General features: G+C 39.4%; 2 protein-coding genes across 2 annotated transcripts; both read left to right on the top strand.

Moving 5' to 3' along the window:
• The first annotated feature begins 506 nt into the window (after positions 1-506).
• LOC133128261 (trace amine-associated receptor 1-like) lies at positions 507-1517 on the top strand. Its single transcript, XM_061241643.1, has 2 exons — positions 507-801; positions 874-1517. The coding sequence occupies exons 1-2, from the start codon at positions 507-509 to the stop codon at positions 1515-1517; spliced, it is 939 nt and encodes a 312-aa protein (XP_061097627.1).
• Positions 1518-9199: 7682 nt separating this feature from the next.
• Positions 9200-10234, top strand: LOC133128709 (trace amine-associated receptor 1-like). Its single transcript, XM_061242428.1, has one exon. It carries the CDS (start codon positions 9200-9202, stop codon positions 10232-10234), a length of 1035 nt encoding a protein of 344 aa, XP_061098412.1.
• Positions 10235-15722: the final 5488 nt, after the last annotated feature.

Consider the following 15722-nt stretch of genomic DNA (forward strand, 5'->3'; position numbering starts at 1 on the left):
GCTTCACTTTGGGAGGCTTGTGGTTGGTGCATGGAGCTGGGGGTGTAAGAGCATGGTCACACAAAAGTTTTAGCAGACAGTATATATCAGATCCATCCCCACTGATGCTGCACATTGCAACAAGACATCAGACTGAGGGAAGTCTTGGGAAACCCTTAATATATTTCAGACAAGTGGCTCAATATTTAAATTTTATTCATTTTAATCAACATCAAACTGAAATTATTCAAATTGAAAAGAGAAATGTACTATTGACTTGGAATGCAGGGTCCTAATGGACACGCCATTATTATTATAATTGAATGGTGAGGTGTGAGGCGGAAATAATCATAATCAATACATTCATGAGGAGAAACCTGCGATGCCACTGACATTTGATTTTGCTGTAGCATTGGTCGATATCATGCATATGATGTGAATCGTGGCCTGCTCAAAGGTAGCTACATTTTTCTTTAGCAAACCATCATATTTGAAATGATAAAACAATGAATTTCAGTCAAACTGCAATGAGCGAAGATTTATACTTCTGTTATGAGTCTCTGAATAAGTCTTGCCCGAAGATCATCTATCCAACAGTGATACGGGTTCTGCTGCATATTTTCTATATGGTCGTTATTGTTATAACTTTGTGTGGAAACCTCCTTGTCATCATATCCATTGCTCACTTCAGACAGCTGCACACTCCAACCAACTACCTCATCCTCTCTCTGGCAGTGACTGACTTCCTTATGGGAGGCTTCATCATGCCTCCTTATATGGTACATATTATTGAATCATGCTGGTATTTTGGAGATGTGTTCTGTAAAATCCACATAAGTACTGATCTCATGCTGTGCACTGCATCAATTTTAAATCTTTCTTTCATTTCCATTGATCGATATTATGCAGTTTGTCAACCCCTCCACTACCAAACCAAGATCACCACTTGTGCCGCAGTGATCATGATCTTAGTCTGCTGGAGTGTTTCTGTCTGTGTTGGGTTTGGGATGATATTTCTTGAACTCAACATTTTGGGCATTGAAGATTTTTATTATGAAAATGTTGCTTGTGTAGGAGGCTGTATTCTATTCCAGTCTCAGGCATCAAGTTCAATATCTTCCATTCTCTCTTTTTACATCCCTGGGTTCATTATGATGGTCATATATCAGAAGATTTTCCATGTTGCACAGAAGCAAGCCCAGTCTATTCACATTGCCTGTAACAATGTGCACTCTGAAAACAGCACACCATCAAGCAACAAGGAGCGAAAGGCTACAAAGACCCTGGCAATTGTAATGGGGATATTCTTGTCATTCTATGCACCCTTTTTTATGTGTAACCTAATTAATCCATTCATTAATTATTCCATTCCAGTTGTGTTACTTGAAATACTTTTCTGTATTACCTATTTAAATTCAACATGTAATCCTGTTATTTATGGTTTCTACTATAGTTGGTTTAGGAAAGCATTCAAAATTATTATTTTTGGTAAAGTATTTCAAGCTGATTCCTCAAGTGCAAATTTGTCCACAGAGTAAAATTTCTGTATTTTGAAAGATTTCTTGTTTTGATCTCATCAAGACTGACAAAAAGTCATTTCAAATATAAAAATCATAAAGCTACAGTTTAGTCCGTCTACATTTTCTCAAAGAAAAGATATTGTTTTTGACTGGATACAAATGGGTGGCACGGATGGTGCAGTGGGTAGCACTGCCGCCTCACAGCAAGGAGGTCCTGGGTTCGAATCCCCGTCGGCCGGGGCCTCTCTGTGCGGAGTTTGCATGTTCTCCCCGTGTCTGCGTGGGTTTCCTCCGGGTACTCCGGTTTCCTCCCACAGTCCAAAGACATGCACGTTAGGCTGATTGGAGAGTCTAAATTGCCCGTAGGTATGAGTGTGTGAGTGAATGGTGTGTGTGCCCTGCGATGGACTGGCGACCTGTCCAGGGTGTATTCCTGCCTTTCGCCCAATGTATGCTGGGATAGGCTCCAGCCCCCCTGCGACCCTGATCAGGATAAGCGGGTTCAGATAATGGATGGATGGATGGATGGATACAAATGATTGTAGCCGTGGCTGGTGCGATTTGAAACATAATGGAGCCACGTCACAATACACAAATCCCCTTTAGAATTTGAGGACATCACCACAAATGAGCATTCTGCATTGTTTTTCTAATCTATATCTATGCTTTTTCCAAAGAGGACATTTGGAGACTCCAAAAGTGCACATGGAAACTAAATGATATCATGGATATAATGAAGTGTGAAATACTGCATTTTGCTTACTAAACTATACAACACATTTTATGCTGAAAAGAAGTGTTCCCCCACCTGTCCCCCTCCTGTACTTCTCTATCCTAAACTCCCTTTCCTTGCAGCTATCCTCTGACAGCAACAGGTTGAGAAGATCATAAAAAATAAATACAATAATCATAATGACACCATCTTTTATGCGAATACATTCATTACGGTCCATTTGCACAATGCTTTGTAAAACTGATTTGTAACCGGTTACAAAAAATTGATAACCGGTATTTTTTTTCTGAAGGTCAAATGGTAAGCTCTGTTTAAAATAAATGCATGTTCATCACTTGGCATATTATTGCGGTTCTAAATTATTCTAAACTGGCAATCGACCAAGCTTCAGTAGTTTGAGCAAGCAATCTGACCATTTCAGGGGGTTTAAAATGCAAACACCACAGGGAAATGAATGCTACAGTATTAGAGTTATCAAATAATTTCTGTAGCTGTTGGTTGATTTATGGCTTATTGTAACATTATGTCGTTTCTTAAGGTTTACAGAAGATCTGTGTTTATTCGTTGACACGCTAATTCAAACTACCCGCAAACTGAATGTAGCTGTCCACTATGCTGTATCTACAAATAAACAAAGCAATATATTATTGGACAAATGTTTCACTAAATATTACAATACGCTGTCCACAAGCAATCGGCGGCCATTTCAGAGGGTTAAGAATGCAAGCACCGCATGGAATTGAATGCTAGAGTACTATAGTTCGTTGACATTGGCTATTCAAACTAATGGCAAACTGAACTTTGCTTATCTACCTACGGGTATCTACATAAAAATAAAGCAATACATTATCATTAAGCTATTTATCCATCAGATATTGAAAGCAAAAATTCCTCACTTTCAACTAAAAATGGACACGTTAATCTCACCACCACGATTGTTCCACACCATATAAAATGAATTGGAAGTTTACCATTATGTTAAAAAAAAATCTAATTGTACAGAGACCTGTATTGGCAGAAAAGTAAAATCATTAGACCAGTCGCCTATGGTAAAATAGACCCAGAGTTATATTCTATCAGCCAAATAATGCATGACCACAGAATTTTGAGTGCACAAAGTTGTTCACAGCAGCATATTTACAGATTGCATGCCAATCAAGTCTATCAGACGGAAGCCATAGGGATGAAAACATGAAGAATTATCATTTTAACCGATGCATTTAAAAAAACGATTGACCAGTGGACGTAAACTACAGGGATTTCTGCAACTGTGAGGTTACACTGCACAATGTCAATGCAAATGTAAATATTCCTGAACAGGGTCTATCAGGAGCCTATCCCAGCTTACATTGGGTGAAAGGCAGGAATACACCCTGGACAGGTCGGCTGTCCATCGCAGGGCATACACACCATTCACTCACACACTCATACCTATGGGCAATTTAGACTCTCCAATCAGCCTAACCTGCATGTCTTTGGACTGTGGGAGGAAACCGGAGTACCCGGAGGAAACCCGCGCAAACACGGGGAGAACATGCAAACTGTGCATAGAGAGGCCCCGGCCGACCGGGATTCGAACCCAGGACCTTCTTGCTGTGAGGCGACAGTGCTAACCACTGCACCATCCGTGCCACCCAATGTAAATATTTACATAATAATAATTAATAATAATAATTTGGAAATTAGATGATGTCACATCCCTAGGTACAACATGCATTTAGGAGTGTGAAATAATGCACCTGCAGTGTCTGACAGGGGATGTACCCATGTCGTCTGAAAATGTTTGATTTACTTGATATGGTAAAAATTTAATTAAAAGTAAATATTTTAACTATTTGATGCACAACATATTCAAACCCTGTTAAATGCACAACGTCTCAAAAATGACTTGGCTTTTCACACAAGGTAACATCTAGGTTTTATGTACTTTTAAAGAATGTAACTAGCTAGTTAAGCTTCTTCGCTTTTTCGGAAACTGACAAGTAACATTAGGTGTATTCAGAACAGGCGGGGAAATCTGAAGGAAAGAAACACTAATGTCCTTGTGTGTGCAGAAATTTTCAGTAATGTAGGGATCATGTCAGTCATGTAGCCTACACAGTAATTATGTGGGCTGGTGGACTAGGTCCACAGTGTGGTGTGATGTGCCTAGTCGAGCCCGCCTGAGTAGCATAGTTGCATGCTTGCGTAGTGGTTTGCCTGTGTGCTTGCTTGCTTCTCGCTTCCAGATGCTGCTGCTGACCAGCTCAACTGAGTTGTGGAAAAGCAGAGTGTGTAAGTCTTTCCATGTCAGTACGTAGCCTCTCCACCACCCAGACTTCTGCTGTGCCTCCTTGTGGCAGCCCGTGGTGCCCATGTGCTTTGCAGCCTTAGGCCAAACAGCAGGGAGCTGCAGAGGACCCCAGAAGTAGGCAGCACAAGCCCACCTCAATCTGCTGCCCCAACGCCTAATGGGTGCACTCACATGCGCTATGGCTACGGCAGTAACCCCCCTAACGAAAACTCGGCAGAGAAAACCCGCATTAGGCAGTAGCCAACAGACCAGTGCTCTGGCAGTCTTCTGCAACTCCCCTCTACAGTTTTTTGTTGTGAAAAATATCCTACCCCACTCCCACCCCACCACAACCGCCACCTCTTTCCATCATGTTGGTACATGTTAATCCTCATTTCACCTGGGCGACATGGCTCAGGCAGTAAGAGCAGTCGTCTGGCAGTCGGAGGGTTGCCGGTTCGATTCCGCGCCCGGGCTGTGTCGAAGTGTCCCTGAGCATGACACCTAACCCCCAAATGCTCCTGACGAGCTGGTCGGTACCTTGCATGGCAGCCAATCGCCATTGGTGTGTGAGTGTGTGGGTGAATGAGAAGCATCAGTTGTACAGCGCTTTGGATAAAGGCGCTATATAAATGCCTACCATTTTACCATTTACCTGTTCATAAAAATTTGTTCAAGAGCTCTACATAGAGTTCAGAGTTCATTCTGCTTCTGCTGTCGGTAGTTACATTATCAAAGACAAGAGAGCCAGCACCAGAGACAGCCATACATACCAAAGCTATAACACAGCACCACCACCATATTCATGTTCCAATATAAGAACAAAAATATAGAATGCAGAAGTTGCATTAAGAAATACACACAGTTTGTTTTTTTCTGAGCTCACTTTTATTCCACTTCAGGTCGTCATATTTCCGGTTTGGCAAATATGTCGGAAAAATAAAAAATAATGATAGAAAAATAGAAAATGCATTGTAATAATCAAAAACACGTTTTTTGTAAAATCCATCAGGTTATATTCATCAGTGGTTTGTTTGGCCAAAGCAAATCCATGGATACTGCAGGTGCATCATGGGAGAGGCACAGCTGAGCTTTGTGGGACTCTGTAAACTGTATATAACAGAACCATCCCTATAGTGATGCTGTACAAGACACCTGTCGGAGGGATGTTCTGGGAGAACCTTAATCAAACCACCAGCACATAATATTTGTATGAATTTGTGAAAAAAACTTTTATCACTGAATTATAGAACGTGCAATGAAGATTTTTATTGAACAACAACTAACTTCTGAGGTGAGAGAAAGACTTTTAAAACTAAGAAATATGTTTCAGAAGTAAACTTCCGTTCTGGTAACCCTGGCATGAATGTAGTCGTGTACTCATCAACAAATATTTAAGCTAAGTCATTTTAACTTGCAATGCAGATATAATATCCTTGATACTGTATATCATAACATATTCTTTTTTTATAGTTTGCTTGCCTGCTCAGTGGTAATCTTTTTTATTTTTTACTGTAGCACTTTTTAATGAAATCAAACACAATTGAGATAATATACAAAAAATTATAATATAATATGATACTTGAGAAAATATTTTTTGCTCTTTGCTCCAGTACTTTATATTTGAAATGAAGCTGTGAGTATGTAGCTATGTCCAAAGGTGTGTCTCCCAAACAACGACAAAACTAACAATGTACCACTGCAGTTCTTATGAAAATAGCTTGAACAATGTCATTAATGATGCCGTTCAGCGTGTTAAAATTTCTCCCAAGACAAGGCAGAACATTCCTACATTCCTACCCGAAAGAAGATGAAAAATAAAATGGACTGTGAAGAGTCTTATATCCTACTAAAATACTATTTGTGAATTTAGGATAAGACGATTGTGAGTAGGCAGTTTGTTAAAGGGCAGTTTGGTGGCTCAGAATGCTGAGGTTCATGTCAGATACTTTTGCTACCTGTACTGTCACAGGTTCAAGTCGACTCAAGCATTTGATGCCCGTTATTCTCCACCGCATAATAAAGCAGCATTGAAAATAATAGTAGAATAATATAGTTATCTATCTATTCATGAAGGATACAGTTAGTTCTAACAACTTATTTGTTTTGAATTCTTCAAAACCTTGTTGGCACTTCAAGTCCAGAAAATAACTTACTTATAACTGCATTTCCAATCTGTTTCAGGGAGATTATAAAACAGGGGCTTTTTAATACAGTTTTTCTCAATCGCTTTGGCCCATTTTTTATGTTCTCATAACTGTAGGTGCATTTGCCAAAACATTGTATGCATACAGCACAGCATTATGGTTTGCCTTTAAAAGCACATAGCTCACTGAAAATCTTTAACTTTTTCAAAATCAAATAATTGTTCCAATGAATGGCATCAAAATGAAAAGTCTCTTTATGATTGTTTGAAATCAAGACAAAATGGTTAGGCATATTGACATTATGACAGTGCACCCTGGCGAAACATTTTTTACAGTAACTTCAAATCAGTCTCTTTCACACATTGCTCGTCAGGTGAATCTTAGATTTTACTTAGAAAGGGAAATTTTACAAATTATTGTAGGGAACAGAGGCAACACAATTGCAGTACTACACATTCTGAACATGGTGGAACATTCTTAAGCAAACAGAGGCGAGTGCCTGCTCATCCAAGAGGAAGAGGAGTAAGGATGCGTGGTGGTATGGTTAGGAGAAGACCACAAAACAGAGGAAGAGGCAATAGTCTTACAATGGAAGAGGCTAGTCAACCGAATGTGGAATGATCTACAATGTCATCAATCATACAAACATTCTGAAGGGGAAAACAGGTGGACAATTGTGCAGTATTGTAATTCTTCATGCTATTTCGGTTCACAATAAATGCATGTTCGAAGTTCATAGAGAATACATGAACTGTACTGTGATGTATTGGTTATTTTGTACTATATTGTAATATAGAAAGAGAGACTGATTTGAAGTTACTGTAACCAACATTCTTCCAGGTTTTGTCATAATGGCAATATGTCTGTCTTGATTTCAAACAATGATAAAAGGATTTTATTATGATGACACTGACTAACTCATTGAAACAATTATACAACTCAGATAAAAAGTTTTAAACATGGATTTAGGGGTGCAATTTCTGTCTCTTTCTCAGAATGAAGACAACCCTGTTGGAAAATCCAGCTATGACCAGTTTGAAATGATAAACTACCCTCTGTTTCAAAATATAGCTTTAGCTGTTGAGTATGGAGCTGGGGGTGTACTATGAAATGAGATTACAGAGCTAATCCTCGGTTTTCTATACTACGAAGCTCACTTTAAATTACTTTAAATTGTCGTAAATCGCCAGGGCAATGTTTGCTGCACAGGTAACCTGGTCCAGGGCAGTCACCTGGTTTATGTAGGCTTCAAATAGTTTCCAAAAAAGCCTGGTGGGCCACTGAATGCATGTATTTCTATTAGCAATGTCGATTTATGGTGATTGTATGCATTGATGTGCCATATAAACATTACGTACGTATATACAGGGAAACATTTGCTACAAGCTTAAATTCTCCCTATGTTTATCTACTGAGCATAACCGAATGTGAATGAGACTGAATGGAGCGCATCTCTGCTGTGTAGTTGTTTTTAACAATTTTGCAAATCAATACGTAAAACACCTGATTTTTTTTGTCATACTGTTGGTTACCTACTGTGCTACCATGTATAAATTCATAATAATTTCACTGAAAACAAGGTATTTCAGGCCTAGGCAAATTAAGTCCATCAGGCCGGCAAGGGTGGGCTCAAAACAGCTGTGGAGTAGAGTGCTCACATTTGCCACCTAGTGGTGGTTGTGTGAAAAGCAAACCCTAAACCACTATAAATTTTGGGAAATATTGCTACAAACAAGCCAAAATGCTGCTCCTACTGTCGGAACCACTCAAGTATTTTTTCCCAATGGACAAAATTCAAATTGCAAAAGAAAACCCCCAAAAGAAATTAACCCACTGTATTAAGTGATACATATAAATTACAGTGATACATATTTTATACATAGTCTCCCCATTTTGGTGGAGCAAGACTAATTATGGTGTCATTTTAACTTGGTTACGGAAAAACAGTAAAATTCAAATAGAAAGTAGAATACCTCCTTTGCATTTTAATTTTCAAAGTCAAAAGACCTGACCTTTATAGGGTATTTATTACTTTTTGGTCTTCTGCTGCTGTAGCCTATCCACTTAGAGGTTTTATCCGTTGTGTGTTCAGAGATGCTCTTCTGCATATCACTGTTTTAAAGTGTGGTTCTTTGCGTTACTGTCACCTTCCTGTCAGCTTCGATCAGTCTGCTCATTCACCTCTGACCTCGCTCATTAACAAGGCATTTTTACCTGCAGAACTACTCCTCACAGGATGTTTTTGTGTTTTTTGCACCATTCTCTGCAAACTCTAGAGATTGTTGTACCTGAAATCCAAGGAGATCAGCAGTTTCTGAGATTATTCCACAATCAAAGTCACTTAGATCACATTCCTTCCCCATTCTGACATTTGGTGTAAACAACAGATGAAACTCTTGACCATGTCTGCATGGTTTTATGCATTTATTTCCTCACTGAGTGTATATACCTGATGCTCAAAGGTGTATTTTTTATTTTGCTCCTTTTTTTTCTTCCAACAGGTGTAACCACAATAAGGATTTATATCTTGTCACTTGCCACTGAAATAATGAATTTCAGTCAATCTGGGATGATTGAACATTCATACTTCTGTTATGAGTCTGTGAATAGATCTTGCCCAAAGATCATCTACCCAACAGTGATACGGATTCCACTGTATATTTTCTTCATGACCATCATTGTTCTAACCATGTGTGGAAACCTCCTTGTCATCATTTCCATTACTCATTTCAAACAGCTACAGACTCCAACCAACTACCTCATCCTCTCTCTGGCAGTGACGGACTTTCTTCTGGCAATAGTCATCATGCCCCCTAGCATGGTGCGCACGATTGAGACATGCTGGTACTTGGGAGACACGCTCTGTAAAATCCATTCAAGCACAGATGTAATGCTATCCAAGGTTTCCATTTTAAATCTTACTTTCATTTCCATTGATCGCTATTACGCAGTTTGTCAGCCACTACATTACCGGACCAAGATCACCACTTGTACTGCATTGATCATGATCCTGATCAGTTGGAACCTGTTGTTCATCATTGGGTTTGGAGTGATATTTATGAAACTGAACATTTTGGGTATTGAAGATTTTTACTACAATAACTTTCATTGTTTTGGAGGCTGTTTTATTTTCCATAGCAAGACATCTGCTATTATAGGTTCAATCCTATCTTTTTACATACCAGGGTTCATTATGGTTACCATGTATCAGAAAATCTTACACATTGCACTGAAGCAAGCCCGCTCAATTCACAGCACTGCATGTCAGCACGTACAACCTGGAAACAGCACATCTTCAAGCAAAATGGAGCGAAAGGCGACAAAGACCCTGGCCATTGTTATGGGGGTTTTCCTGGCATGCTGGTTACCGTTTTTTGTGTGTAACATAATTGACCCACTGATCAATTATTCTATTCCACCTGTTTTGTTTGATACACTTGTCTGGATTGGCTATTTAAATTCAACAAGTAATCCTATTGTTTATGCTTTCTTTTACAGTTGGTTTAGAAAAGCTTTCAAAATGATCATTTTTGGCAAAATATTTCAAGCCCATTCCTCAAGAGCAAAACTGTCCACAGAATGAAAATGGAAAGCTCCGGCTTTGACATTAACTTAAATGTCTTGACATCTATAAAATTCATTAAACTAAAATGCAAAGAGTATGACATATTTTATAGATACATTAAAAATGAAAGCAAATGAGTACATAACAAATAAAACAACAAACATCATTATAAGCCAATGATTTAACTTTTGTCATTCCCACCACTGATTTGGCTGTGATGCTAATGACAGGGTGCGGTGGAAATGATTAGATCTATTATCTATGATATATCTAATATAATAGGTACATGTTCACTGCAAACCTCCACTAGCCTCTCATCACTGCTCCTTATCCTCTACACCAGGGGTGTCGAACCAGGAGTACAGCCTATTTACAGATCTTTACAGACCCCACACACATTCTCATTGCGGCCTTTGAAATGCTGCCTTCGGGTCGGCACTTACACTGCCTGCACTGCAGAATGAATAGGAGAAGGGCAGCCTTCATGCCAGAAGCCACCCTACTAAACTCCAGCCCTGCCTGTGTTCTGCCTTCCCACAATGGATCATTCAAGGCAGAAGCAGAATTAGCCATGGGTGCACCTATATGAGCTGCCATTTGGCTTAATTCATGAAACACATTGTTGAATTAATTGACAAGTAACATTATCTATTGTTTGCGTTAAAAAACAATATATCTCGAATCATTTATGTTAAATGTAGCCTTTTGTTGTTATGTTCCTGAGTTCTGTCAGTTAGTTTATATTGTTATTCCTTTATATTTATTATTTTTCATTATTCATGTCTGATCCTCAGTTTATTTTTCATATTTCATTGCATTCGTCTTCGCCTGTGATGTCTGTGTCTTTCTGACTATCTGGATTTTCACCTGGACTGAATAAACAATGTTTTCTGAATATCCCCTGGTCTGTGCTTGGGTCTTCTGAATGGTACCTAACAGTACGTTCTAACCAAGATGGACCCAGCGGACCGGAGATGAGCAGTTTCAGGGGGATGCTAGTGTGGGTGATGTTAGCCAATCTTTGGCCATTGAGTGAGTTGGCCACTAGCGGGCGTGGTATTACATCACCGTCAAGAACTGTTATCCTCTCCTTCTCATGGCCTCAGCTTTTGAACAATTGCAGGAGGCCAGTATATTCACCAAGCTGGACTTACCCAATGCTGTCAGGGTGGGAGGTAGTATCGGTCGTGACCACCAGGGGGCTTTATTATTTTCACCTGGTCCTCGTTAGTGGACCAGGTAATCGCATCTTGCAGGCAAGCCATTCACGACAGCCCCTTTTCCTCATTCACCAGGATCCCACCCTCCAGTTTATTGTGGAAGTGGATGCCTCGAACATTGGCAATAGGGAACTGCTAGCAGTCAAATTGGCCATCAAGGAATCGAGGCATTGGCTGGAGGGGGCACAAGTCCCTTCTCTGGTGTGGTTTCACCCTTCTTCCCTCCATTGGAATTACATGGTACTGCATTTGGTGAAACTTATGTAGGAATACATTTGAAATATGGCGGGTGGACTTTTTTTTATATATATGAAAAATTCTACAGGTCCAGGAGCACCTGTTCAGATAGTTGTGATCATGAACACCAATACATACCAAGATATTTAAATAACAAAACGATGTCACCCCCGCCTTGATTTGTTGTTATGCACTCTCATACATGTTGAATGTATTCTCAAAAGTGTACGAATATAAAATGTTGCACATTATGTGGCTTTCATTGCCTTAATGTAGACCTACTGTGTAATGACAAATCATACAGGCCACTGCAAAATGTAGAAAAATAGCTTAATGTGCAATGCCACAGCAAAATGTTGAGCCACCAAATTGGCTTGTCACACAAGGTAACATCTAGGTTTTATGTACTTTTAGAGAATGTAACTAGCTAGTTAACCAAGCTTCTTCGCTTTTTCGCTGAGGGAAACTGACAAGTAACATTAGGTGTATTCAGAACAAGTGGGGAAATCTGAGGGAAAGAAACACTAATGTCCTTGTGTGTGCAGAAACTTTCAGTGTTGTAGGGATCATGTCAGTCATGTAGCCTACACAGTAATTATGTGGGCTGGTGGACTAGGTCCACAGTGTGGTGTGATGTGCCTAGTGGAGCCCGCCTGAGTAGCATAGTTGCATGCTTGCGTAGTGGTATACCTGTCTGCTTGCTTGCTTCTCGCTTCCCGATGCTGCTGCTGACCAGCTCAACTGAGTTGTGGAAAAGCAGAGTGTGTAAGTCTTTCCATGTCAGTATGTAGCCTCTCCACCACCCAGACTTCTGCTGTGCCTCCTTGTGGCAGCCCGCGGTGACCATGTGCTTGAAGCCTTTGGCCAAACAGCAGGGAGCTGCAGAGGACCCCAGAAGTAGGCAGCACAAGCCCACCTCAATCTGCTGCCCCAATGCCTAATGGGTGCACTCACATGCGCTATGGCTACGGCAGTAACCCCCCTAACGAAAACTCGGCGGAGAAAACCCGCATTAGGCAGTAGCCAACAGACCAGTGCTCTGGCAGTCTTCTGCAACTCCCCTCTACAGTTTTTTGTTGTGAAAAATATCCTACCCCACTCCCACCCCACCCCAACCGCCACCTCTTTCCATCATGTTGGTACATGTTAATCCTCATTTCACCTGGGCGACATGGCTCAGGCAGTAAGAGCAGTCGTCTGGCAGTCGGAGGGTTGCCGGTTCGATTCCCTGCCCGGGCTGTGTCGAAGTGTCCCTGAGCAAGACACCTAACCCCCAAATGCTCCTGACGAGCTAGTCGATAAATTGCATTGGTGTGTGAGTGTGTGAGTGTGTGGGTGAATGAGAAGCATCAATTGTACAGAGCTTTGGATAAAGGCGCTATATAAATGCCTACCATTTTACCATTTACCTGTTCATAAGAATTTGTTCAAGAACTCTACATAGAGTTCAGAGTTCATTCTGCTTCTGCTGTCGGTAGTTACATTATCAAAGACAAGAGAGCCAGCACCAGAGACAGCCATACATACCAAAGCTATAACACAGCACCACCACCATATTCATGTTCCAATATAAGAACAAAAATATACAATTCAGAAGTTGCATGAAGAAATACACACAGTTTGTTTTTTTCTTAGCTCACTTTTATTCCACTTCAGGTCGTCATATTTCCGGTTTGGCAAATATGTCGGAAAAATAAAAAAATAATGATAGAAAAATAGAAAATGCATTGTAATAATCAAAAATAAGTTATTTGTAAAATCCATCAGGTTATATTCATCAGTGGTTTGTTGGGCCAAAGCAAATCCATGGATACTGCAGGTGCATCATGGGAGAGGCACAGCTGAGCTTTGTGGGACTCTGTAAACTGTATATAACAGAACTATCTCTATAGTGATGCTGTACAAGACACCTGTCAGAGGGATGTCCTGGGAGAACCTTAATCAAACCACCAGCACATAATATTTGTACGAATTTGTGAAAAAAACTTTTACCACTGAATTATAGAACGTGCAATGAAGATTTTTATTTAACAACAACTAACTTCTGAGGTGAGAGAAAGACTTTTAAAACTAAGAAATATGTTTCAGAAGTAAACTTCTGTTCTGGTAACCCTGGAATGAATGTAGTCATGTACTCATCAACACATATTTAAGCTAAGTCATTTTAACTTGCAATGCAGATATAATATCCTTGATACTATATATCATAACATATTCTTTTTTTATAGTTTGCTTGCCTGCTCAGTGGTAATCCTTTTTATTTTTTACTGTAGCACTTTTTAATGAAATCAAACACAATTGAGATAATATACAAAAAAATATAATATGATACTTGAGAAAATATTTTTTGCTCTTTGCTCCAGTACTTTATATTTGAAATGAAGCTCTGAATATGTAGCTATGTCCAAGGGTGTGTCTCCCAAACAACGGCCAAACTAACAATGTACCACTGCAGTTCTTATGAAAATAGCTTGAACAATGTCGTTAATGATGCCGTGCAGAGTGTTAAAATTTCTCCCAAGACAAGGCAGAACATTCCTACATTCCTACCCGAAAGAAGATGAAAATTAAAATGGACTGTGAAGAGTCTTATATCCTACTAAAATACTATTTGTAAATTTAGGATAAGATGATTGTGAGTAGGCAGTTTGTTAAAGGGCAGTTTGGTGGCTCAGAATGCTGAGGTTCATGTCAGATACTTCTGCTACCTGTACTGTCACAGGTTCAAGTCGACTCAAGCATTTGATGCCCGTTATTCTCCACCGCATAATAAAGCTGCATTGAAAATAATAGTAGAATAATATAGCTATCTATCTATTCATGAAGGATACAGTTATTTCTAACAACTTATTTGTTTTCAATTCTTCAAAACCTTGTTGGCACTTTAAGTCCAGAAAATAACTTACTTATAACTGCATTTCCAATCTGTTTCAGGGAGATTATAAAACAGGGGCTTTTTAATACAGTTTTTCTCAATCGGTTTGGCCCATTTTTTATGTTCTCTTAACTGTAGGTGCATTTGCCAAAACATTTTATGCATACAGCACAGCATTATGGTTTGCCTTTACAAGCACATAGCACACTGAAAATCTTTAACTTTTTCAAAATCAAATAATTGTTTCAATGAATGGCATCAAAATGAAAAGTCTCTTTATCATTGTTTGAAATCAAGACAAAATGGTTAGACATATTGACATTATGACAGTGCACCCTGGCAAAACATTTGTTACAGTAACTTCAGTCTCTTTCACACATTGCTCGTCAGGTGAATCTTAGATTTTACTTAGAAAGGGAAATTTTACAAATTATTGTAGGGAACAGAGGCAACACAATTACAGTACTACACTTTCTGAACATGGTGGAACCTTCTTAGGCAAACAGAGGTGAGTGCCTGCTCATCCAAGAGGAAGAGGAGTAAGGATGCGTGGTGGTATGGTTAGGAGAAGACCACAAAACAGAGGAAGAGGCAATAGTCTTACAATGGAAGAGGCTAGTCAACCGAATGTGGAATGATCTACAATGTCATCAATCATACAAACATTCTGAAGGGGAAAACAGGTGGACAATTGTGCAGTATTGTAATTCTTCATGCTATTTCGGTTCACAATAAATGCATGTTCGAAGTTCATAGAGAATACATGAACTGTACTGTGATGTATTGGTTATTTTGTACTATATTGTACTATAGAAAGAGAGACTGATTTGAAGTTACTGTAACCAACATTCTTCCAGGTTTTGTCATAATGGCAATATGTCTGTCTTGATTTCAAACAATGATAAAAGGATTTTATTATGATGACACTGACTAACTCATTGAAACAATTATACAACTCAGATAAAAAGTTTTAAACATGGATTTATGGGTGCAATTTCTGTATCTTTCTCAGAATGCAGACAACCCTGTTGGAAAATCCAGCTATGACCAGTTTGAAATGATGAACTACCCTCTGTTTCAAAATATAGCTTTAGCTGTTGAGTATGGAGCTGGGGGTGTACTATGAAATGAGATTACAGAGCTAACCCTGGGTTTTCTATACTACGAAGCTCAG

The sequence above is a fragment of the Conger conger genome, chromosome 5 (assembly GCF_963514075.1).
Source record: "Conger conger chromosome 5, fConCon1.1, whole genome shotgun sequence".
NCBI classification, from domain to species: Eukaryota; Metazoa; Chordata; class Actinopteri; order Anguilliformes; family Congridae; genus Conger; species Conger conger.

Bases quoted from the DNA above. Each gene is read 5' to 3' on its own strand.
- LOC133128709 (XM_061242428.1), top strand. From the start codon at position 9,200: ATGAATTTCAGTCAATCTGGGATGATTGAACATTCATACTTCTGTTAT.
- LOC133128261 (XM_061241643.1), top strand. From the start codon at position 507: ATGAGCGAAGATTTATACTTCTGTTATGAGTCTCTGAATAAGTCTTGC. The intron at 802-873 runs GTAAAATCCACA...TCATTTCCATTG, and splicing joins GTATTTTGGAGATGTGTTCT to ATCGATATTATGCAGTTTGT.